Raw genomic sequence first — 27,211 nt, 5'->3', positions numbered from 1 at the left:
TCAAATTTTTTATATTTTTTATAAATAAACACAAAACGTATTGACATAAATTTACCATTATCATAAAGTGTAATGTGTCATGAAAAAAACAATCTCAAAATCACTGGGATTTTTTGAAGGGTTGCAGAGTTATTACCACATAAAGTGACACTGGTCAGATTTCAAAAATTTGGCTCCGTCACTAAGGGGTTAAACATTCATTTTCATAAAACTGCAGTAAGGAAAAATGATCTGCAGGTGGCACCACACTACCCCAAAGCACAATACCACAAAGCTGAAACAAATCCTAACATTTGCCTTGGGGGCTTTCCAGCTTGCCGAACTCCTTGCCCAGCTGATTTCAGACCGGTACATATAAAATATTTGCTACATATGTGGAAGTAGAATAAAAGTAAAACTTTACCTGTTTAAGACTTCAGCTTTAAAACTGAATATATAAATAAATGCAGCCTAAAGGGGACCGGACAGGTTCTGAACCATCAGATTTTCCGTATTATTAGACAGTCATTGAAAAGTCTATCTTGGGGAAAAAAAAACAACCATAGGGGGAAAAAAAGGTAAAATAATCTGCAGATATTACTTTTTTTAAAAAAAGGGATATTCCCAATTATTATACAATAGTGTAAATACGCTCAGTTAGGGGGTAAATTCTCCTTCATCATTTTTACTGTCAAAGTGGCACTGCTGTACAGGGAGCTGCCCCGTTCACATACATACGGCCGTGTTGCACTTCCCTACACTGCAGATAAATGGCAATGCTGCTATGGAGGGGAAAAAAATGCTGCTGTCACTGTTCTTTTGGTCCTGACAATCAGACCCCTTCTGATCAGTATGTAAAATACCACTATGTTTAATGTTGGAGGATCTCCTTTAGGCTGGAGTCACACACAACGTTTAAAAAAAAAAAAAAAACTGGTCCGTTTTACACTGATGAGAATTGCAGAAATGTTCCCTGAACAGTGATCCGTATGTCATCCGTGTGCAGTGCGAGGATGCGATTTTCTCACATGTAAGCATCCGTGTGACATCCGTATGGCGAGAATTTCTCGCCGGCTTGCAAAATGGACATATAATTTATCCATGGGCTCAAATATTCATGAAAACATATATACAGTGAGACACATACCTCTCTGTGTTCATCATCTCATTAAATACATTTACATTTGACCAGCTTGATTGTCCTGAAATTGCCTGCACCCCCGACAACCAATGTGCGAAAATTTCACACGGGCCAGCTAGTACATATATAATAGTTTTGTGTGTAGTCACAAGGGAAGGGGGGCGGCTATGTGATTGAAAATAGATATTTCACTTACCATATATACTCGCGACCCGAGTATAAGCCGAGACCCCTAATTTTGCCACAAAAAACTAGGAAAACTTAATGACTCGAGTATAAGCCTAGGGTGGAAAATGCAGCAGCTACCGGTAAATGTCAAAAATAAAAATAGATGCCAATAAAAGTAAAATTAATTGAGACATCAGTAGGTTAAGTGTTTTTGAATATCCATATTGAATCAGGAGCCCCATATAATGCTCCATACAGTTCATGATGGGCCCCATAAGATGCTCCATACAAAATACACCCCATATAATGCTGCACAAATGTTGATTATGGCCCCATAAGATGCTCCACACAGACATTTGCCCCATATAATGCTCCACAAATGCGGATTATGACCCCATAAGATGCTCCATACAGACATTTGCCCCATGTAATGCTCCATAAATGCTGATTATGGCCCCATAAGATGCTCCATACAATCATTTGCCCCATATGCTGTTGCTGCGATAAAAAAAAAAATAAAAAATCACATACCTCTCGTGTCTCAGGCCCCCGGCACTTGCTATACTCACCTGCTCCCCGTTCCGCCAGCCGCCGCTACGTTCCCAGTCCACTGCACTGACTGCGCAGGCAGAGGGCGGCGCGCACTAATCGCGTCACCGCGCCCTCTGACCTGAGCGTCAGTGCAGAGGATGCAGAAGACGCAGCGACGGTGGAACGGGGAGCAGGTGAATATCGCGCACTGCTTATACTCACCTGCTCCTGGCGCGGTCCCTGCTTCGCCGGTATCTTCTTCCTGTAGTGAGCGGTCACATGGTACTGCTCATTACAGTAATGAGTATGTGGCTCCACCCCTATGGGAGTGGAGTGGGGTCCATATTCATTACTGTAATGAGTAGTACCATGTGACCGCTCACTACAGGAAGACGCTGCCGGGGAATCGGGGACCGTGCCAGGAGCAGGTGAGTATTATTAGACAGCTGCCACTCCACCTCCCCTGCCGACCCCTGGGTTTGACTTGAGTATAAGCCCTAGAGAGGGGCAATTTCAGCCTAAAAAATGGGCTGAAATTCTCGGCTTATACTTGAGTATATACGGTACCTTCATCTTTTAAAATGAGATTAGATCTGGTATAATAAGAAAATATCTGGTTGTATTTTTTTATGATCTCAATGTAATCTGTCAGTAGGATCACCCCTCCTAAGCTATCTATATGGGCATGTAGGGCATACGAAACTGAATAATGCAACCCCTGGCAAAAATTATGGAATCATCGGCCTTGGAGGATGTTCATTCAGTTGTTTAATTTTATAGAAATAGAGCAGATCACAGACATGGCACAAAACTAAAGTCATTTCAAATGGAAACTTTCTGGCTTTAAGAAACACTAATAGAAATCAAGAACAAAAACTGTGGTAGTCAGCAATGGCTACTTTTTATAACCAAGCATAGGGGAAAAGTTATGGACATGTGCCATGTCTGTGATCTGCTTGTTTTCTACAAAATTAAACAACTGAATGAACATTTTCCAAGGCCGATGATTCCATAATTTTTGCCAGGGGTTGTATGATCCCTTGATATCTGTGATGTCTCATTCCAGAGAAATCCACAATTTTATTAATACTAGATGGTGGCCCGATTCTAACGCATCGGGTATTCTAGAATATGTATGTAGTTTATTTATGAAGTTTTCAGAATAATGCAATTTTTACACAGGATTCGGCCTGCCGGGCTCGACCAATTAGCGAAGCGTGGTTCAAATTCCGCGCCAATTCGTGGCCGGCTGATTGTTCGCGGCCTGGTGTGACCAATCAGTGAAGCCAGGGCCTGCTTCAGGTTTTTGAGGGTCCCGGGCGAAAGAGTCTGTGGGCCCCCCTCTTTAACACATACCACGATTCATGATGCACAGATACAGCAGAGAAATGTAGCACAGCCAAGTAGCATACAGCCCACGTAGCATATAACACAGCCCACGTAGCATATAACACAGCCCACGTAGCATATAACACAGCCCACGTAGCATATAACACAGCCCACGTAGTATATAACACAGCCCACGTAGTGTATAACACAGCCCACGTAGTGTATAACACAGCCCACGTAGTATATAGCTCAGCCCCCGTAGTATATAGCACAGACACGTATATTGCCCAGCCACGTAATATATTGCACAGCCACATAGTATATTACACAGCCACATAGTATATAGCACAGAGATGTAGTATATAACACAGCCCATGCAGTATATATCACAGGCCACGTAGTATATGCCCAGCCACGTAATATATTGCCCAGCCACGTAATATATTGCCCAGCCACGTGGCACAGCCACCTAGTATATAGCACAGCCACGTAGTATATAACACAGGCCACGTAGTATAGAGCACAGCGATGTTGTATATTATTATTATTATTATTATTATTTATTATTATAGCGCCATTTATTCCATGGCGCTTTACATGTGAGGAGGGGTATACATAATAAAAACAGGTACAATAATCTTGAACAATACAAGTCACAACTGGTGCAGGAGGAGAGAGGACCCTTCCTGCGAGGGATCACAATCTACAAGGGATGGGTGAGGATACAGTAGGTAAGGATAGAGCTGGTCGTGCAGTGGTTTGGTCGATTGGTGATTACTGCAGGTTGTAGGCTTGCTGGAAGAGGTAGGTCTTCAGGTTCTTTTTGAAGGTTTCAATGGTAGGTGAGAGTCTGATATATTGTGGTAGAGGGTTCCAGAGTAGGGGTGATGCGTGAGAGAAATCTTGTATGCGATTGTGGGAAGAGGAGATAAGAGGGGAGTAGAGAAGGAGATCTTGTGAGGATCGGAGGTTGCGTGCAGGAAAGTACCGGGAGACGAGGTCACAGATGTATGGAGGAGACAGGCTGTGGATGGCTTTGTATGTCATGGTTAGGCTTTTGTACTGGAGTCTCTGGGTAATGGGGAGCCAGTGAAGGGATTGACAGAGGCCGGGGAATAGCGGGGGGACATGTGGATTAGTCGGGCAGCTGAGTTTAGAATAGATTGGAGGGGTGCGAGAGTGTTCGAGGGGAGACCACAGAGCAGGAGGTTACAGTAGTCGAGGCGAGAGATGAGGGCATGAACTAGGGTTTTTGCAGATTCTTGGTTTAGGAAAGTACGGATCCGTGAAATATTTTTAAGTTGAAGGCGGCAGGAAGTGGAAAGGGCTTGGATATGCGGTTTGAAGGAGAGATCAGTGTCAAGGATTACCCCGAGACATCGAGCTTGTGGGACTGGGGAGAGTGGGCAGCCGTTTACCGCTACGTCATCATCTCGCGAGACCGCAATGCATGGCCCAGAGCATCGTGAGGAGCGGGAAAGGCGCCGGAAGGTGAGTATATAATGATTTTTTATTTTCTTTATTATTTTTAACATTAGATCTTTTTACTATTGATGCTGCATAGGCAGCATCAATAGTAAAAAGTTGGTCACACAGGGTTAATAGCAGCGTTACACCGCGGCATAACGCTGTGTAATGCAGCCATTAACCCTGTGTGAGCGCTGACTGGAGGGGGCGCTGACAGAGAGTAGGAAGGGGTGAATTCGCGGCCGGACTGTGCCCGCCAACAATGCGGGATTTCCATGACCGACAGACAAACAGATGGAAGTGCCCCTTAGACGATTATATATAGACTAGATGGCAGCCCGATTCTAAAGAATCGGGAGTCTAGAATCCATATATACTTTATTTATTCAAATGTAAGAATAATACAATTAATAAATAATAGTAAGAAAGAACAAAAATAATAGGCAGTATATGGAGAAAACACCAAACAAAAGTTCAAAATTGGTGTGAAAATGTCACTGAACCACTTCACAACTAAATATATATAGTTTTGGTAAATGGTATTATCATTTTTTTGACGAAATTCGGCAGGAGCTTGAAGAGCAACGTCACTGGGCCCGCCTCCACGCAGTAGAAACTTGCTGTGAGGTAAAAATTCAAAAATCACACCAAAATGGCGGGCGGAGTGTGTCACAGTACGGCACGTTTCTGATTGTTCGCTCGCAGCAGGCGGCAACCAATCAGACACTGGACACTGTTGACGTCACTTATCTCCGGACATTAGCTCCGGACATTAGCTCCGGACATTAGCTCCGGACATTATCTCCGGACATTATCTCCGGACATTATCTCCGGACATTAGCTCCGGACATTAGCTCCGGACAAAGCCACGGAAGTTGGCACAAATTGCAGGAAGTAGTATTCTAGGCAATTAATCTCCGGACATTAGCTCCGGACATTAGCTCCGGACAAAGCCACGGAAGTTGGCACAAATTGCAGGAAGTAGTATTCTAGGCAATTATATATTAGATGTAAATGAGCTGGTAAGATCTATTGGCAGAACATAGATCTTCCTGGGAATCTGCCTCCAGAGATTATTTTAAATGAAAGGGGGCGTTGCCATTGTGAGACATAATGACTGACAGTCCGCTCTCCAAATCTCACTGCAGTGGCACCTCTCTTCTGCTGTCAGCTCAGCCGCAGAGCTGTGCATAACTATAAGTCCAAAGAGTAACATTTTTTTTTTTTTTCTCTTTGGACTTATTTATGCACCCAACCGACGGGTGGCTGTGTTCCATATTTGCATGGATCGGTCAGGTCAAAGGACTTTCTGGTGAGCATCATACCCTCTACTGACTTTGTGCATGACTATAACTAACACTTTAGCTTTCCTCTCACACAGCTAGTGTGGTTCAAGAGACCGTACAGTAGAGCTAACAGCAATTACAGATGTGTTTATGAGACAAAGTTATCTTTTCCTTCCACACTGGCTGCCTGTGAGATGGACGCTGAAGATGTGTGAGTGGAAATCGGGCACAGTTCTGCAACGGAGCTGACAGAACTGTGAGCCGACAACTGCAGCTGTAGATGTATTTGTAATGAGTGTGATTAGAACTGTCAGTCATTACATGTCTCACACTCGTAATCCCCCATTTCTTTTAAAATAAGTTCCGGAGGCAGATTCTCAGGGAGAGCTGTGTCCAGCTCACAGATCTTTACATCTCATTTATATTTAAGAAAAATGTGGATTTATCTGGAACAAGACATCGGATCACAGATATCAAGGCATCATTTTGATGGTTGGTCTTACTGACAGCGTCCCTTTAAAGGGACCCTGTCAGAACAGAATGATTGTTCAAACCAAATGGTGGGGCCAGTCATTTAAATACACCTTCCAACCTGATTGTTTTCCATCTATTTCCAACCCCCTATTCTTTGATTGACAGCTTTGGTTTTGTACGACTAGAGAAGGGTGGCGATAGATGGAAACTAAGCAGGTGGGAAGGTGCATTTAAAGTTAACCTGTCACCACTTTTCTGTCCTACCAGCTAAAAATATCATTTTATTCAATGTCATCTAAGCATACTTATGTAACCCCCGACTACCCATGTATCCCCATTTTAAACCTTTTATATTTCCTGCGATGTATGCTAATAGGGTCCTTCCAGTCCGATGGGCATGGCTACGGTTCACTCACTCAACCCCTCTCTTCGGCTGCTGCACGCAGTCTTTGACGTGGATGATGCAGATTGCTGTGAGACATCGTGCCTGCATCATCAACATCAAGGACTGTGTCCAGCAGCCGGAGAGAGGGGTGGAGGGAGTGAACCAAAGCCAGGCCTATCGGACTGGACGGACCCTATTAGCATACATTGTGGGAGAGATATAAAAGGTTTTCATGGGTGATACATGGGGAGTCAGGGGGTTACAAAAGTATTTAGGGAATGCGTAGCTGACACTGAATAAAATGATATTTTTAGCTGGTAGGACAGATAAGTGTCGACAGGTTCCCATAAAATGTTTGGCCACATCGTGAAACTCAGAGCGCCTATACTTGATTTCAGCAGTCATTCTGTGCGAACAGTCCCTTTCTCCTTCGCCACATTGGGGGACACAGGATCATGGGTGTATGCAGCTGTCACTAGGAGGCCGACACTAAGTTGAGACAAAAAGAGTTAGCTCCTCCCCTGCAGTATAAACCCTCATGCTGGCTTCCAGAGACCCAGTTCAAGCTTAGTGTCCATAGGAGGCACACTGGATTTAAACCTTCTTTTCTGGACGTAGGGGCGACAAATTCTTTCATGTTCCGATCTCCCCGAACCAACAACAGGCGAGCACGGGAGTTTTACCTCTCCGTATCCTCTCCTGCCACTGCCTGAGCTGACTTTTGGGGCGACGGGCCCCTTCAAGGGCACCGATCTCCCCCCTGTTTTACAGACAAGCACTGGAGTGTCACCTCCAGTATCCTCTTCTGCAGCCAGGCCTTATTGCCGGACATCTGCCCTGCCCACCAGGTCATCCCCTTGGCTGTTCAGAGGCACTCTTCCACCGTGGCGTCCGTGCAGCCTCCCACTGCATCACCACTGAAAAAGCGGATGATGGAAGGAGGCGGACGGTTCCTCTCCACCCCCCTTTTAAGGGGATGGTGGATGGAGACTCCTCTAACCCTGCACCGTCCTATCTACCTTGATACAGGAGATCCAAGGTTTTCAGACCCCCCCTTCCCCATAGGGGTAAGTCCAGATAAGGGGTCAGGTTTTTCCAGTGTTTTGGGAGGGCTTCATGGCGGTAAGGGCTCTGCGGCGTCCTTCCGGCGGTCCGCCGGTGCGCGCCAGCTGAAGCCAAAAGTTTAGTCCCCGGCTTTGGCCTAGTGCAGGCCGCATTCTGGTAAGCCCCGCCCACGTTTGCATCAGTCTTGCGGCTCCCCCTCCGGTCCTGGCGCTTCTCGCTCCCTGCGAGACTACCCCACAAACTCTCGGCAGCCATCTTCCCTCTGCACAGCAGCGCCAGCCGGCTTCTTCCACACGCCAGCAGCTCTGGAGGTTGTTTTCCACACCACCTATCCGACTTGCGGGGCACAGGACCTGGGTAAGGAGACAGCACTAAGTGCTTCCCTGCAGCGTTACCCCTCAGCTTCCACTAGCAGCCTCTTTTTTTTCTCACATTGAGGTACAACATGTCACAGTCAAGGGTTAAAAAGACCACTAAGGTACATACCACCTTTTTTACTGCGTGTACCACCTGCCAGCTCCTCTCCCTCGGCCTCAAAACTCCCCTCTCTGCCCTGCCTGTGATGCCCAATGTGCCCAAGAGCCTTCAGCCGCTACCGACCCCAGTGTATCTAGCCCCCCTGAGTGGGCCGAGTCACTGTCACAATCCATGGCTTCGCTAGCCAAAGTGATTGAATCCCTTCATGCCCCCTCTGGGGAGCGGGGCGTTCGTTTTCCTGGGTTAAGAGACCCCTCTATAACAGGGGAATCATCGGCCAGCAAGGGCCGCTCTCACCCAAAAGAGGTACGACCATTCAAAAAACAGATACGCACTACCTCTCCTGAGCATTCACCACTCCATTCAGCCTCTGGTAGCTCCACTTCGCGCTCACCCTCTCCACGGACTCGAAGCGATCACGACTCGGAATATGAGTCTGAGGTGTCCCTGGACCCGGATTCTCTGGAGTTCCGATCAACTGTTGACTCCCTCATTGAGGCTGTCAATCATGTTCTAAAGATTAATGATGACCCTAATTCAGCTCCGGATCACGCAGTTTCCTTTACAAGAACCAAGCGATCCCATAAGGTGTTCGCCTCCCATCCAGACTTCCTAGAGATAGTTTGGCGGCACAGGGAGCGACCGGATAAACGCTTTACGGGTAAAAAGGCCCTGGATTCAAAGTATCCCTTTTCCGCAGATCTGGTCAAAGATTGGACGGAACCACCGCTGGTAGATCCTCCGGTATCGCGTTTGGCTACCAAAACGCTTTTATCAGTACCTGACGGGGCTTCAATCAAAAATCCCACAGAACGCCAGTTAGATTCTCTGGCGCGCTCAGTGTATGAAGCCTCAGGTTCCTCCCTATCTCCCTCCTTCGCTGCGGCATGGGTCGCCAAAGCAATGGTTTTCTGGGCAGATGCCCTTGCAAAATCCATTCAGGACCAGGCTCTTCCATCTGAGGCGGCGGACTTCGCCAAACAAATTGCTATGGCTGCAGATTGTGATGTACGCGTCATTAGACGCAGCGGACTGTGCAGCAACCGCGGCTTCAAACGCCATCACCATCAGGAGAGCTATTTGACTTAGAGAGTGGCGTGCGGATTCCTCCTCAAAAAGTCTGATTTCCCTTTCAGAGCGGACGTCTGTTTGGAGAAAAATTGGACCAGCTTATTTCCGATGCTACAGGAGGGAAAAGCAAGTTCCTCCCTCAACACAGGCCTAAAGCTGCCTTTCAGCGCCAACAACATTTTCGTTTTCGCCCCTTTCGCAGTAGCCCTTTCTGGTCCAACTCCACAGCATCGTCCAGATCTGATCTATCTACACGCACAGACAGAGACTCTCGGCCTTCTTACAGACCGAATCAGACCTGGCGAGGAAATCCTTGACAACCCAGAACCAGAGGTTCCAGGCCTTCCAGATTTCCTTCACGATGACTCGGGGAGTATTCCAGTCGACACCTCCAAAGTAGGCGGACGCCTGCTTCTTTTTCAACACGTCTGGCTTTCCGTCATTCACGACGAATCGGTCAGAGACCTGGTGTCTTCTAGTTACAAAATAGAATTCTCCGCCTCCCCTTCAGCACGTTTTTCTCCCTCTCGTCTCCCAGGTTCGGGAGCTCAGTCTTGTGCTCTTCACTGCGCCATCGAATCCCTCCGCCAAAACGGAGTCATCATTCAGGTTCCGGAACACGAGATATTCAGAGGTTTTTACTCAAACCTCTTCGTCGTGCCAAAAAAGGACAGGACGATGCGCCCCATTTTGGACCTGAAGCTCCTAAACAAGTATAATAAAAGTATGGCACTTCAGGATGGAATCCCTCCGGTCGGGAGGCGAGTTCCTAGCATCAATAGACATCAAAGATACTTATCTTCATATCCCAATCTTTCCACCACATCAAAGGTTCCTTCGTTTCGCCATCCTAGAGAACCATTTTCAATTCACGGCCTTACCCTTCGGTCTTGCCACTGCGCCCAGGGTATTTACAAAGGTCATGGCGGCTGTCATGGCCATTCTACACTCCTGGGGAGTGGTCGTGTTGCCATACTTAGACGACATTCTGATCAAAGGTCCGTCTTATCGTGCCTGGGAAGCAAGAGTCTGCATTACATTGGATTCCCTTTCGCGCCTGGGCTGGTTAATCAACTTCGACAAGACCTCCCCTGTTCCAGCTCGACGGATCTCTTTTCTGGCATGATCCTGGACACGTCAAAGGGGCTGGTTTCACTTCCTCGGTCCAAGGCCCAAGCGCTTCAGCAGGGAGCCCGGATGCTCTGTCGCCCTTGTCTGCAGTCCATTCGGTTTGCCATGAAGATCCTGGGGAAGATGGTGGCCACAATGGAAGCGGTCCCCTTCGCTCAACTGCATCTCCGTCCCCTCCAACAGGCCCTGCTAGACAATTGGGACAGGAGTCCCTTAACTCTCGACCGGCCATGTCCTCTTCCCCTGCGGATCAGGCAAGCGCTCAAATGGTGGACTTTGGAATCATCTCTCAACCAGGGGAGGTCTTTTCTCCCGATCCATTGGCTGGTGGTGACCACCGACGCCAGTCTCCTCGGTTGGGGAGCGGTGTTTCGCCACCACACTGCCCAGGGGCGTTGGACGATTCGGGAGTCGAAACTTCCCATAAACATCTTGGAGATCCGAGCTATCATATTTGCCCTGAGAGGCTTTCATTTCCTATTCGCGGGTCACCCAATCCGAATTCAATCGGACAACGTCACAGCGGTGGAGTACATAAACCATCAGGGGGGTACCCGCAGCAGAGCGGCAATGCAGGAAGTCTCCGACATTCTCCGTTGGGCCGAGACCAACCACTCCACCATTTCTGCAGTGCACATTCCAGGCGTTGAGAACTGGGCGGCGGACTTTCTCAGCCGTCAGGGTCTCACCTCAGGGGAGTGGGAACTCCATCCAGAGGTTTTTCAACAAATCTGCCTTCGCTGGGGAACTCCGGACGTGGACCTGATGGCGTCCAGACTCCAAGGTCCCCAACTTCATAGCATGTTCTCGGGATCCCCGGGCTGTCGGGGTGGATGCACTGATATTCCCATGGCACCGGTGTCAATTCCCGTACGTGTTCCCTCCGCTTCCTCTGTTGCCGAAAGTGATCTGAAAAATCAAGATGGAGGGGGTTCCGGTGATTATCGCCCCGGATTGGCCACATCGCGCATGGTATGCGGAGCTCGTTCATCTTGTATCCGACGTCCCCTGGCGGTTACCAGACCACCCAGATCTGCTTCGCCAAGGACCGATCTACCACCAGAGCTCAGGGGCCCTACCTTTAACGGCGGGGCTGTTGAAACCTGGATCCTAACTCAAGCAGGTTTCTCCCAGCAGGTCATCGCCACCATGATCAGAGCTCGCAAGACTTCTTCCGCTAGCATCTATCACTGCACCTGGAAAGCCTTCTCATGGTGCAGGCTCCGCGGTCGCCCTCCTCTCGTTTTCTCCATTCCCTCCATTCTGGAGTTTCTCCAGTCCGGCTTGGATTCCGGCCTGGCGCTCAGTTCCCTCAAGGGTCAGATCTCAGCGTTATCGGTGTTGTTCCAGTGTAAGATTGCTGCTAACTTGCAAGTCAGGACCTTTTATTCAAGGTGTTTCCCACGTGGTACCCCCTACAGAATGTCGTTAGAGACCTGGGATGTCAATTTGGTCCTAAGCGTCCTTCAGGAATCTCCGTTTGAACCTCTGGGGGATGTCCCTCTGACCATCCTCTCCTGGAAGGTTGCCTTCCTTGTGGCAGTAACATCTATCAGGCGCGTCTCGGAGTTGGCCGCACTATCCTGCCGGGCGCCCTTCCTCTCCTTCCACCAGGACAAAGTAGTCCTACGCCCATCTCCGGCTTTTCTCCCTATGGTGGTTTCATCCTTCCACCTTACTGAAGATATCATTCTTCCCTCCTTCTGCCCACAGCCTAGACATAGGGTCGAAAAGGCCCTTCACACCTTGGACGTGGTACGGGCCCTCAGGAGGTACATTTCTAGGACTGCTCCCTTCCGCAAATCGGACTCCCTCTTTGTGCTCCCAGAGGGTCACAGAAAGGGTCCAGCTGCGTCTAAGGCCAGGATAGCCAGATGGATCCGATCGGCTATCCAAGAATCTTATCGGGTCAGGGGCAGACCTATCCTGGCAGGGGTTAGGGCACACTCTACTCGGTTGATGTGTGGTCCCTGGGCCATTCGGCACCAGGCAACGGCGGAGCAGGTTTGCAAGGCCGCAACATGGTCTAGCCTGCATACTTTCACAAAGCACTACAATGTCCACACTCAATCTTCCGCGGATGTGGCCCTTGGCAGACGTATTCTGCAGGCGACCATCGTGCATTTGTAGTCAGATGGTACACAGTTATTTGGTTGTATTGTTCCCCACCCAGGGACTGCTTTGGGACATCCCATGGTCCTGTGTCCCCCAATGTGGCGAAGGAGAAATAGGGATTTTTGTGTACTCACCGTAAAATCCTTTTCTCCGAGCCACTCATTGGGGGACACAGGACCCACCCTGTTAGCCTTACGGCTCGTTACTCTTTTGGTTCTTGACTTCCTCTGACATGTTATACTCTAATGTTATGTTATATATTGTTATTAATCTCCTACTGCTTTTGCACTGAACTGGGTCTGTGGAAGCCAGCATGAGGGTGTATACTGCAGGGGAGGAGCTAACTCTTTTTGTCTCAACTTAGTGTCAGCCTCCTAGTGACAGCAGCAGAACACCCATGGTCCTGTGTCCCCCAATGAGTGGCTCGGCGAAAAGGATTTTACGGTGAGTACACAAAAATCCCTATTTTAAGGTGCACTTACTTTTTTTTTCTAAACTGTGCATTATTTGACCTGTGATTTGAAGGGTGTTGCCAGATTCTACAAGTCTCGGAAAAGACACATAATCACCACTCAGACTGAACACAAGTGTGTCCTGGATTCGTGCCGCTCATTAGAAGCAGAAGGTTTTCAAGTAACTTACCTTCCTGTCCAGAAGAATGGGCTCTTGGATTTAAAGGTTATTTTTCATTTACTTTTTTCCTGCATTTTCTGCATTGTAATTACAAATTGGATTTTTACTTTGGAGTAAACATTATCATTTTCTTTAGGTTCTAGAAGAAGCCATTCGGCCAGATACAAGCCTGGTGTCTGTCATGGCTGTGAACAATGAAATTGGAGTCAAGCAACCTATAGCTGACATAGGTAAATTTCAGCTTTCTGTAATAATGATAGAATAAATGGCAGCAATGAACAATTTATTTATTGCGACACCAGAAACTTGTCAATATTAGCTCAGGTTTGTTCTTTAGGCCAGGCCACATAATAATAATTTTTTTTCTATAGCGCTAACCTATTCCGCAGCACTTTACATTTTAGAGGGGACTTGTAAAGACAATAGACATTAAGCATACAATAAACACATAGATGAACAGATACCAAGAGGAATGAAGGCCCTGCTCGCAAGCTTATAATCTTTGAGGAAAAGGGGAGACATGAGAGGTGGATGGTAACAATTGCTTTCGTTGTTCAGACCAGCCATAGTGTAAGAATTTAGGTGTTCATGTAAAGGTGCATGAACCGGTTATCGACCTAAGTATGTAACAGTACAGACATAGAGGGCTATTAACTGCATAAAATGTGTGAGAACAAGATGCGAGGAACCTGGTTATGGTAAAAATTTTGAATGTGCAACACAGGAATAGTTAGGTTAATGCATTGAGACGGTAGGCCAGTCTGAAGAAATGTGTTTTTGGGGCACGCTTAAAACTGTGGATTGGGGAGTAATCGAATTAACCTGGGTAGTGCATTCCGAAGAAATGGCGCAGCACGTGAAAAGTCTTGGAGATGGGAGTGGGAGGTTCTGATTGAGGATGCTAACCTCAGGTCATTAGCAGAATGGAGAGTTCGGGTAGGGTGGTAGGCTGAGACCAGGGAGGAGATGTAGGGTGGTGCTGAGCCATGGAGTGCTTTCTGTGTGAGGGTCATATGTTTATACTGAATTCTGGAGTGGATGGGTCACCAGTGTAATGACTGGCACAAGGTAGAGGCATCGGTGTAACGGTTGGTGAGGAATCTGATCCTGGCTGCAGCATTCAAGACAGATTGGAGAGGGGAGAGTTTGATAAGAGGGAGACCGATTAGTAGAGAGTTACAATAGTCCAGACGAGAAGGAATAAGAGAAGCAGAGTTTTTGCAGAGTCGAAAGTAAGAAATAGTCGAATTCTAGAAATGTTTTTGAGGTACAGACAACGAGAGCGAGCCAGTGATCAGATGTGGGGGTGAATGAATGCTCGGAATCAAGCGTGACTCCAAGACAAGAGTTGCTGTGCAGTAATGGAGGAACTACAAACGGAAATAGCAATGTCAGGCATAGGTAGGTTAGTAGAGGGAGGAAACACAAGGAGTTCAGTTTTTGATATGGTGGTTATTGGATATGAATGTTTGTCTGTAATGTTAACCTATGTAGATGAGATATCGTACGGTTACATTTTCATGATTGTTGAAATTACATTTAGGAGCAAGTGTTTTTTTTTTTCTCTTCTCAATCCAAGGGCTTTAACTTTTCTATTTTTCCATCAATATAATTGCATGAGGGTTTGATTTTTGAGGGAAGTGTACTTTTTTATTCGCCATTGTAGGTACATATAATTTATTGAATAATTTCCATTAACTTTTAGGCGGGTGAGTGAAAAAAGGAAAAATCAATTCCCCTATTTTTTTGTGTGTATATATACCGTATATACTCGAGTATAAGCCGACCCCCCTAATTTTGCCACAAAAAACTGGGAAAACTTATTGACTCGAGTATAAGCCTAGGGTGGAAATGCAGCAGCTACCGGTGAATTTCAATAATAAAAATAGATCATTATTTCCCCATAGCTGTGCCATATAGTGCTCTGCGCCGTTCATTATTGCCCTATAGCTCTGCCCCATATAGTGCTCTGCGCCGTTCATTATTGCCCTATAGCTGTGCCCCATATAGTGCTCTGCACCGTTCATTATTGCCCTATAGCTGTGCCCCATATAGTGCTCTGCACCGTTCATTATTGCCCTATAGCTCTGCCCCATATAGTGCTCTGCACCGTTCATTATTGCCCTATAGCTGTGCCCCATATAGTGCTCTGCACCGTTCATTATTGCCCTATAGCTCTGCCCCATATAGTGCTCTGCGCCGTTCATTATTGCCCTATAGCTGTGCCCCATATAGTGCTCTGCACCGTTCATTATTGCCCTATAGCTGTGCCCCATATAGTGCTCTGCACCGTTCATTATTGCCCTATAGCTGTGCCCCATATAGTGCTCTGCACCGTTCATTATTGCCCTATAGCTCTGCCCCATATAGTGCTCTTGCACCGTTCATATTGCCCCATAGAAAGCTCTGCCCCATATAGTGCTCTGCACCGTTCATATTGCCCCATAGAAAGCTCTGCCCCATATAGTGCTCTGCACCGTTCATATTGCCCCATAGAAAGCTCTGCCCCATATAGTGCTCTTGCACCGTTCATATTGCCCCATAGAAAGCTCTGCCCCATATAGTGTTCTTGCACCGTTCATATTGCCCCATAGAAAGCTCTGCCCCATATAGTGCTCTTGCACCGTTCATATTGCCCCATAGAAAGCTCTGCCCCATATAGTGCTCTTGCACCGTTCATATTGCCCCATAGAAAGCTCTGCCCCATATAGTGCTCTTGCACGTTCATATTGCCCCATAGAAAGCTCTGCCCCATATAGTGCTCTTGCACCGTTCATATTGCCCCATAGAAAGCTCTGCCCCATATAGTGCTCTTGCACCGTTCATATTGCCCCATAGAAAGCTCTGCCATTGTCGCTGCTGCTGCTGCAGTTAAAAAAAAAAAACAAAAAAAAAACACATACTCACCTCTCTTGCTTGCAGCTCCCGGCGTCTCGTTCCGGCGTCCGGTCCCGGCGTCTCTCTGCTCTGACTGATCAGGCAGAGGGCGCCGCGCACACTATATGCGCATCGCGCCCTCTGACCTGAACAGTCAGAGCGCAGAGACGCCGGGAAGATGGAGCGGCGCCCGGCGGCTGGAACGCGGACAGGTGAATATTACATACTTACCTGGTCCTGGCGTCCGGCTCCTTCTCCCGGACAGCTGTCTTCGGTGCCGCAGCTTCTTCCTCTATCAGCGGTCACCGTTACCGCTGATTAGAGAAATGAATAGGCGGCTCCACCCCTATGGGAGGTGGAGCCGCCTATTCATTTCTCTAATGAGCGGTCCCACGTGACCGCTGATAGAGGAAGAACTGCAGCACCGAAGACCGTGGGACGGCAGGGGGAGCTCCAGGATCACTGGGACTATATATATTTTTTTTTTTCTACAGCATGGGTTGTATGGTAAAAATAACAAATAACATTACCGTATATATTCGAGTGTAGGCCGAGATGATCTCGGCTTATACTCGAGTCGTTGTCCCAGGGGGTCGGGGAGGGAGGGGGAGCGGCGGCTGTCACATACTCACCTGCTCCTGGCGCGGTCCCTGCATCTCTTATGGTCTCCGGGCAGCTCTTCCTGTGTTCAGCGGTCACGTGGTACCGCTCATTAAAGTAATGAATATGGATACATATTCATTACTTTAATGAGCGGTACGTGACCGCTGAACATGGGAAGATGCCGCATGCTACTGGAGACCATTTGACAGTAAGACGCTGCCAGGGACCGCGCCGGGAGCAGGTGAGTATGACTGGGGAGGTGAGCATTGCGCGATATTCACCTCTCCTCGTTCCACCACTGTGCGCCGCCTTGCCTTCCGTCCTCTGGCTGTGACTGTTCAGGTCAGAGGGCGTGATGACGTAGTTAGTGTGCGCGCCCTCTGCCTGAACAGTTACTGCGGAGGATGGAAGATAGAGCGGCGCGCAGCGGTGGAACGGGGAAGGTGAATATCGCCAGTGCCCGGGGGTCTGAGCGAAGAGAGGGGAGTATGTGATTTTATTTTAAACGCAGCAACAGCATATGGGGCATAATGTGTGGAGCATCTTATAGGGCATAATGTGTGGAGCATCTTATGGGGCCATCAACCTTTATGCAGCGTTGTACGGGGCAAATGTTTCTATGGAGCATCTTATGGGGCTATTATTAACCTTTGTGCATCATTATATGGGGCATAGGCATATTTTAATATGGAGCATCTTATGGGGCGTATTTTGTATGGAGCATCTTATGGGCCCATCATGAACTGTATGGAGCATTATATGGGGCTACTGATTCAATATGAATATTCAAAAACACTTAACCTACTGATGTCTCAATTTTACTTTGATTGATATCTATTTTTGTTTTTGAAATTTACCAGTAGCTGCTACATTTCCCACCCTAGGCTTACACTCGAGTCATTAAGTTTTCCCAGTTTTTTTTGGCAAAATTAGGGGGGTCGGCTTATACTCGAGTATATACGGTAACTTCATTTTATGAGTCGAGATAGTTGCAGTGATTAGAGATAGGCGGACCCGTGGATGTTCGGGTTCGGCCGAACAGTTAAAGTTTGGGTTCGGGTACCAGAACAGTACCCGGACCCCATTGACTTGAATGGGGGGCTCCGAACATCCAGTGTTCGCCACTCTGTCATGTGCATAACCGTGATCGGCGGTAAAATAATTACCGCTGGTCAGACAGCCACGGTTCCCGCGCTGTCTAATGACAGCGTGAGCCCACAGCTGTTATTGGAGGTGTAAAGTTTACCTCCGGTCACTGGCGTCGGCTGATGGGGCTACTGCTCCCATCAGCCTACACCTGCTGCCGCTAATAACAGTGAGAGCAGGAGCAGCTCTCTTAATTACAATTTTTTAAAAAATGGCGTGGGTTCCACTGTATTTTTGATAACCAGCCTGGCAAATCTCACAGCTGGGGGCTGCAACTCTCAGTTGTCACTGTTAACAGGGCTGGTTATCAAGAACATAGGGGTCCCCACTCTGTTTTTTAAATTATTTAAATAAATAATGAACAAAAACGGTGTGGGTTCCCCCCCCCCCCCCCCATTTGTGACATCCAGCCATGCTTAACGCAGACAGCTGAGGGCTGATATTGGGCCATGGATATAGGCTCCCAGCCTAAAAAAACCAGCCCACAGCTGCCCAGAAAAGGTGCATCTATTAGGCTACATTCACATTTGCGTTGTTGGGCGCAGCGTGGGCGACACAACGCAATCAACAACGCAAATACACAACACAGCATTTTGCGACGCATGCGTTGTCATAAGACCCTACGATCAAGACTTTCGGCGCAGGGAAAACGCTACAAGTAGCGTCCTCTGCGCCCTGTCTTGTGCGTCTATGACGCATGCGTCGTAAAACGCAGTACAACGCATACCGGCGCATGTCCATGCGCCCCCCCATGTTAAAGATGGGGGCGCATGACGTATGCGTCGATGGCGCTGCGCCCAGCAACGCAAATGTGAACATCGCCTTAAATGTGACAATTCTGGCACTTTGCCCGGATCTTCCCACTTGCCTTGTAGCGGTGGCAAGTGCGGTTTATATTTGGCTTGAAGTCACCTTTGCATTGTCTGGTGACATTAAGCCCATGGCTTAGTAATGGAGAAGCGTCTATAAGACACCTATACATTACTAATCCTAATTCCATCAGTGTCATCTACTGCAATAAACTGCAATGAGACCGAAAAAGCACATCATACTCATAAATATATAAAAATACTTGTTTTATTAAATCCACATATATAAACATTAAACAGAAAATAACAAAAACGAAAAATATCTCAGATAAAGAGGGACCACAGGGTAACCATTCACATATAGCATATGATCAAAGCGTTATATTATCAAAAAAGGCTATACAAATACCGCATGACAAACAATATAATGCAGGCTACCAATCAGCCTGGAAGGTACAGGGGATCTAGTATCCAAAAAATAGCAGACTAATTGCAGCTTATATAGCTAGCACATGTGGATTTTTTGATCATTGAATTGATTAAACATTACTAATCCTGTAGTTATATGGTAAATAAAGACAGCTAGAATAAAGTCTTTTATTTCAAACTAGATGGTGGCTCGATTTCTAACTTATCGGGTATTCTAGAATATGTAGGTAGTATATAGCACAGGCTATGTACTATATTGCACAGTGACGTAGTATATAACTCAACCGATATCTAACATCTAATATCTAATATCTAACAGAGCTACGTAGTATGTAACACAGCGTACGTAGTATATAGCAGAGCTACTTAGTATATGACACAGCCACGTAGTATATAACATAGCCACGTAGTGTATTGCACAGCTACATAGTGTATTGCACAGATACGTAGTATATTGGTCAGCCACATAGTATATAACATAGCCACGTCATACATCGTAGTATATTGCACTGCCACGTAGTATATAACAGAGCCACGTAGTATATTGCACAGTCGATGTAGTATGTAACAGAACCGACACAGCCACATAGTATATTGTACAGCTACGTAGTATATAGCACAGAGCACGTATATTGCACAGCCATGTAGTATATTGGACACTCACATTGTATATTGCCCAGCTACATAGTATACAGCACAGAGATGTAGTATATAACAGAGCCCACGCAGTATGTAACATAGCCCACGTAGTATATAGCAATGTGGGCACTATATGCATGGTTAAAAAAGACTTAAAATAAAAAATAAACATATACTCACCTTCCGAAGGCCCCTTGTAGTCCTGGCGCCTGTGTGCGGTGCACGCGGCAGCTTCCGGTCCCAGGGTTGGTATGAGCGCAGGACCTGTGATGACGTCGCGGTCACATGACCGTGACGTCATGGCAGGCCCTTCTCGCATTGCATACGCAGCATCAATAGTAAAAAGTTGGTCACACAGGGTTAATAGCTGCGTTAACGGAGTGCATTACACCGCGGTCCAATAACGCTGGCATTAACCCTGTGTGAGCACTCACCTCGGACTGCAGGGCAGTTACGCAGCGGCCATTTCGCTGCCAGACTATGCCCGTCACTGATTAGTCGTGGCAATGGTCGTGGGCGTTTTGCCACGACCAATCAGCGACTTGGATTTCCATGACAGACAGAGGCCGCAACCAATGAATATCCGTGACAGACAGACAGACGGAAGTGACCCTTAGACAATTATATAGTAGATAAAACAAAACACACTTTTCTTTTTTTTATTTCAAAACAACAAACACAGCTATACTCCCCTAATTCCACCGAATCCCTCATCTCTTGTAATAAAACAAAAACAACAATATCCCTCACCTGTCCGTTGTTCTGTCCCACGTCGTAATCCATGTCTGGGGATTAATAGTTTTCAACCTGGACGGTGCCAATATGCAAACATCCATGCTGAGAATCGCTGGTGACTGAGCCACTGTGAGCGCATCGGTTCCTGTGAAGCACCTGAAGGGTTATATAAACTTCTTAAATGTGGTTTTGAGCACCTTGAGGGGTGCAGTTTTTAAAATGGTGTCACTTTTGGGTATTTCTGTCATATATAGACCCTTCAAAGTTACTTCAAATGTGGTGTGGTCCCTAAAAAATATAAAATGGTGTTGTAAATTTGTGTTGGAAAAATAAGAAATCGCTGGTATGCTTTTAACCTTTCTAACTGCCTAAAAAAAAGAAATATGTTTCAAAAATTGTTCTGATGTGAAGTAGACATTTACCACTATCATGAAGTATACTGTCATGAGAAAACAGTCTCATAATCACTGGGATCCGTTGAAGCGTTCCAGAGTTATTACCTCATAAAGTGACAGTGGTCAGAATTGCAAAAAAATTCACAGGACGGTGAAAACAGGCTTTGTGGGGTGAAGCGCTCACTCCCTTTCTGATTGTCCCTGCTTGCAGCAGGGAGTGAGCAAGATGAGAGAGGGCAAACCCCAGTATCACAATTACAGATATGTTCGGCTCCCTCGTTTGGCAAGTAATAGTGCTTACTGAATAGCTGCAGAGCACTCTGGCTGATCAGCTGTTCGGCTCCGCAGCTGCAGTACATTTTTGGTCACATCCAGGATGCCAAGCTGAATTGTTTTCCACAATACATTTTTTTTTTAACAGTAACAATAGAGGAAAGCATGGTTTGTGTACCCCTACGTTACAGACGGACAAAATTTAAAGTGAGTGTATATATAAGTTTAAAATGTGCGTGCGTGTGTAATATATATATATATATATATATATATATATATATATATATATATATATATATATATATATATATATTATACATATATACAAATAATCACACACACACGAAAATGAGTATTTGAAACATTGACAATTTTGCAAACCTTCCCACCTACAAAGAATGGAGAGGTCTGTAATTTTTATCGTAGGTAAACTTCAACTGTGAAAGACGGAATCTAACAAAATCCAGAAAATCGCTTAGTTTTTTTAACTATTTTTTTGCATAATTAATTAGCTTATTCATACATGAAGTATTTGATGCAATAGAAAAACAAGACTTTAAAGGGAACCTGTCACCCCTCCCCCAGGCGTTTGTAACTAAAAGAGCCACCTTGTGCTGCACTAATGCAGCATTCTGACAAGGTGGCTCTTTTAGTTCTTGTTTCTGGCACTGCTGAAAAAATAGTTTGAAATTTGTCCCTCATACCTTGAAATTGTCCCGGGGGCAGGTCTTTTCCCCCTAATAACAGACGCACCACAGCCATCACTCATGGCCTCCGGGCACCGCCTCCTCTTCCTTCAATAGCGTCCCCGGCGCCTGCGCTGTAAGTTCAAAGGGCAGCGCAACTGCGCATGCTCGAAAAAAAAAAATTACGGCGCAGGCGCTGGGAATGCTATTGAAGGAATAGGAGGCAGCACTCGGCACGCAGAGGCCATGAGTGACGGCTGTGGTGCGTCTGTATTAGGGGGTAAAGACCTGCCCCATGGACGATTTCAAGATATGAGGGACAAATTTCATAAACTATTTTTTCATCAGTGGCAGGAACAAGAACTAAAAGAGCCACCTTGTCAGAATGCCTCATTAGTGCTGCACAAGATGGCTCTTTTAGTTACAAACGCATGGGGGAAGTGACAGGTTCCCTTTAATATTTGGTAAAAAATCTTTTGTAATTACAGAGGTCAGATGTTTCCTGTAGTTCTTGACCAAGGTGCACACACTGCAGCAGGGATATTGGCCCACTCCTCCATACAGATCTTCTTTAGTTTTTCAGGTTTCGGGGCTGTTGCTGGGCAACATTGAGTTTCAATTTCCTCGAAAGATTTTCAATTGGTTTCAGGTTTGGGGACTTGCTAGGTAACCCCTGGACCATGAGCTTCTTACAGAGCCACTGCTTATGTGCCCTGGCTGTATGTGTTTTAGGTCATTGTCATGCAGGAAGACCCTACCACGACCCATCTTCAATGCTCTTACTGAGGGAAGGCGGTTGTTGGCTAAATTCTTGTGATACATGAACCCATCCATCCTTCCTTCCTTCCTTCAATACGGTGCAGTCATCTTGTCCCCTTTGCAGAAAAGCACTCCCAACGTATGTTTTTCCCACCATGCTTCATGGTTGGGATGATATTCTTGGGGTAGTACTCTTCTTATTCCAATACATTAAAAATAGTTCCATGACACAAGGAATAGTAGTGGAGCTATGTCCATAGTGAAGAAAAGTCAGGGGAACATGGGGAATGGTAGATAAAACCACACACTTCTCGAGCGTGGCACACACTCTCAGACTTGGTATGAAATACATGATCGGGTATTTTATTAACGGTAATGTTTGAGACTGTTGTCCCAGCTCTCTTCAGGTCATTGACCTGGTCCTGCAGTGTAGTTCTGGGCTGATTTCTCACCTTTCTCAGAATCCTCCTTACCATCTTGCATGGAGCCCCAGACCGAGAAGATTGACAGTCATCTTGTTTTTCTTCCATTTTCTAATAATTGCGCCAACAGTTTTTACCCTTCTCACCAAGCTGCTTGCCTGTTGTTCTGTAGCCCATCCCAGCTTTGTGCAGGTCTACAATTTTGTCCTCTGTATCCTTTGACAGCTGTTAGGTCTTCCGGCTCCCATAGGCTTCCATTCTAGCAAACAGCCGGAAGCTCCGGATCCGGCGCTTCAGGCTTTTTCGCCGGAGACAAAAAAGTTACAGTAGACGTTTTTTTCCCAGACGCCGGAATCGAGTGTACGCCGGATCCGGCATCAAACCGGAAGGAACGCTGGGCAATCCGGCGCTAATACAAGTCAATGGGGGAAAAACCGGATTCGGTTTTTATTTTTTCCGGTTCCGGTTTTTCTCCTGAGAGCCGGATTTAGCCTGAAACAAAAAAACTGATGTGTGAAAGCAGCCTAAGAGACAGAATTCCTGCTGTTGGTAGGTGATCAAATACTTATTTCATGCCATAAAATGCAATTTAATTATTTAAAAATCATACAATGTGATTTTCTGTTTTTTTATTTTTTTAAGATTTTGTGTCTCACAGATGAAATGTTCCTACAATAAAAATTACAGACCACTCCATTCTTTGCAGAAAACTTGCAAAATAAGCAATGTGTCAAATACTTATTTTCCCCACCGTGTGTATATTTCTTTTTTTCCCTTTTAATTAGCATTTTACTGTACTTAGAACGTATGTACATAAATAGTGACCATCTGCTCAGCTAGTATATAGCTGGTTGCTTTTCCCATTTTAGTGGGGTTAGTACTTTCTAATCAAAGTAATTGACTTAAACGAAAATCTCAAACTGGGCAACTTTTTTTGTCTTTAGGTTATCTTTGCAGCTCCAGAAAAGTCTTCTTTCACACAGATGCTGCACAGGCGGTAGGCAAGGTACCACTGAATGTAAATCAAATGAAGATCGACCTCATGAGCATAAGTGCACATAAGCTTTATGGTCCTAAAGGTACGCAGTCCTTGTGTCGTGTCATTATCCTAGATGTCCCAGCTCCTTTATCACAGGAGTCTGTCATTTTGCCACTTTGGTTACAACACAACTCAATGTAATTTTGTGGAGGGTTTTTTAGGGCTTTGATAATTTAAAAATTCTCTTTATTCAAATGCAAGTCCTTGAATATGTATACGTTTTGACAGGTGTTAGTTGACCATCATCACTGAAACCCCCGATTACACTTTTTATGGCAATTAAAGGGGAGAGCTCAGCACTTGCCAGACACATTGCCAAGTAAAACTAGTCAGATAATAACTGAACCCATCTGTTCCTGGTTTTCCCCAATTAGCAACTCTCACACACTTTGCAATCCACAAATGCTATACTAATGTCTGTATTAATTTGATAGATATTCAAACTCTGCGTAAAATGAAGACATTGTATTTTAAACCACTATTTATTTTATTGTTCACGGAGTTAAGTTTTGGCACCTTTAAAGGGAATCTGGCGTCAGTTTTTTTTTTTCATTAATCTGAGAGCAGCATGTTGTAGGCGTAGAGACACTGATTCCAGCGATGTGTCTCTTGACGGTCTTCATGTTTTTATTTTAATAAAATCTGTGTTTTCTCTGCTAAAGATCTAGCAGTTCTCTGAATGCTGAGCTCTGTATAACCCCGCCCACACCACTGATTGGCAGCTTTTTGTGTACACTGTGCATAGGCAGAAACCTGACAATCAGTGGTGGGGGCGGAGTTACACATAGCAGGAGGACTACACGGCATGAGAAAACAAGTCCTCCAGCAATAATCTCCTGCTGATAAAATCGCTGGTTTTATTTAAGCTGCAACAAGCAGCCCAGTACGTGACATATTGCTGGAATCCATGTCTCTGTATTTATATCATGCTGCTATCAAATTACATAGTAGAAACCTGCTGACAGATTCCCTTTAACTCATAATATGTAAACATATTCCTTTTTACTTTGATAACTTTGAATTTATATTGATGTTTCAGGTATAGGGGCCATTTATGTTCGTCGGCGACCTAGAGTAAGACTGGAGCCCCAAATCAGTGGTGGAGGGCAGGAGAGAGGTCTGAGATCTGGGACAGTACCAGCACCACTCACTGTTGGGTTTGGTGCAGCATGTGAAGTAGCTGAACAGGAGATTGAGGTAACAGATCAGTAGTTATTTGTGCAGTGTATATATTTCTAGTTACAGCATATGATTGGTGGATGTGTTATTAGATTATGTGAATTTTATGTTGGGGCAGCTTAATATGGCGAGAGGTCTGCTCTCCTGCCACTAAATGACATGCAAATGTTGTGCTGTTTGGTAATAGGTATGTTCAGAGAATACAGCAGACACATAGTGTGGTTTTGGTGTGTTATTGAGGAGTGCGGCCTCTCCAGCAGTGAATACCAGCCGTGTGTATGTACTTGGCAGCCTGGCAGTCATTATGAGGAGTGCGGCCTCCCCAGCAGTGACTACCGGACAGGTGTATGTACATGGCAGGCTGGCAATCACTATGAGGAGTGCAGCCTCCCCAGCAGTGACTACCGGACAGGTGTATGTACATGGCAGGCTGGCAATCACTATGAGGAGTGCAGCCTCCCCAGCAGTGACTACCGGACAGGTGTATGTACATGGCAGGCTGGTAATCACTATGAGGAGGGCAGCCTCCCCAGCAGTGACTACCGGACAGGTGTATGTACATGGCAGGCTGGCAATCACTATGAGGAGTGCGGCCTCCCCAGCAGTGACTACCGGACAGGTGTATGTACATGGCAGGCTGGTAATCACTATGAGGAGTGCAGCCTCCCCAGCAGTGACTACCGGACAGGTGTATGTACATGGCAGGCTGGTAATCACTATGAGGAGTGCAGCCTCCCCAGCAGTGACTACCGGACAGGTGTATGTACATGGCAGGCTGGTAATCACTATGAGGAGTGCAGCCTCCCCAGCAGTGACTACCGGACAGGTGTATGTACATGGCAGGCTGGTAATCACTATGAGGAGTGCAGCCTCCCCAGCAGTGACTACCGGACAGGTGTATGTACATGGCAGGCTGGTAATCACTATGAGGAGTGCAGCCTCCCCAGCAGTGACTACCGGACAGGTGTATGTACATGGCAGGCTGGTAATCACTATGAGGAGTGCAGCCTCCCCAGCAGTGACTACCGGACAGGTGTATGTACATGGCAGGCTGGTAATCACTATGAGGAGTGCAGCCTCCCCAGCAGTGTCTACCAGCCGGGTCTATGTACACGGCAGCCTTGCAATCACTGTGAGGATGGGATCAACTCCTCCATACGCCAAACCATAAACTCTGCATATGATGTATTCTAGCATTGCTCTTATTAGCTACATGCTCATTCTTTTTGTGCTCTTTGGCTAATAAGAGTAATGCTGTGCTTACATTGGGCAGTGCGGTCTGATGACAGAACTGATTTAACATTCATTGTTTAGAAAACTACCAGAAACAAGGGTGGAAATAAAAGGTGTAGTTTACAAGAAAGCAAGACTTGCAAGAATAAAGTGTATTCTCCGCTACTGTACATCCAGAACATGCTTGGTACCGATGTTCTTTAATTCTGTGTTTCTGTTAGCTTTTTATTATGGTAGTGTTGTCATTTGTGTATACCTGTATTCCCACAGTATGACCACAAGAGAATCAGCTACTTGTCTCAGAGGCTGATTCAGAACATTGTGAACAATGTGCCAGAAGTTGTCTTGAATGGAGACCCCGAGCAACGGTATCCAGGTATGAAGATGAGATATTATTTGAGATATTATTTAATTAAAGGGAACCTGTCTCATTCTTTGTACATAGTGTCTGATCTGTGGACAATGTGGTATAAAGACAATGAAGCTGAGCAGAATTATACAGTATTTGGAAAACATTCAGTATAATTGTGTTTTACTTATTGAAATCTCTGGTTGAATGCATACGAGTCCAGTGAGCGGGTCCTACTAGTGATTTCCAGCTGCTACTTCGTGCACAGTCGTACAGAAAAGCCTGCCACTCACTAAATAGTACCGCCCACTGGACTCGTATACAAATATTAGGGATTTCAATTAATTATTTATTTATTATCCTTTTACTTATATAGCACTATCTTA

General features: G+C 46.0%; 1 protein-coding gene across 1 annotated transcript in view; it reads left to right on the top strand.

Annotated features, from left to right (window-relative positions):
* NFS1 (NFS1 cysteine desulfurase) overlaps positions 1-27,211 on the top strand; it is a 68,032-nt gene that overhangs the window by 19,883 nt on the left and 20,938 nt on the right. Inside the window, exons 5-9 of the mRNA XM_069751996.1 lie at positions 13,145-13,297; positions 13,389-13,482; positions 23,970-24,104; positions 25,104-25,261; positions 26,747-26,852. Of these exons, the coding sequence (XP_069608097.1) occupies positions 13,145-13,297; positions 13,389-13,482; positions 23,970-24,104; positions 25,104-25,261; positions 26,747-26,852 (646 nt within the window). The remainder of the gene's footprint in view (positions 1-13,144; positions 13,298-13,388; positions 13,483-23,969; positions 24,105-25,103; positions 25,262-26,746; positions 26,853-27,211) is intronic.

The sequence above is a fragment of the Ranitomeya imitator genome, chromosome 2, assembly GCF_032444005.1.
Source record: "Ranitomeya imitator isolate aRanImi1 chromosome 2, aRanImi1.pri, whole genome shotgun sequence".
Classification (NCBI taxonomy): domain Eukaryota; kingdom Metazoa; phylum Chordata; class Amphibia; order Anura; family Dendrobatidae; genus Ranitomeya; species Ranitomeya imitator.
The sequence above is the reverse complement of the archived record's forward strand: the minus strand, read 5'-3'. Positions and strand labels throughout refer to the sequence as shown.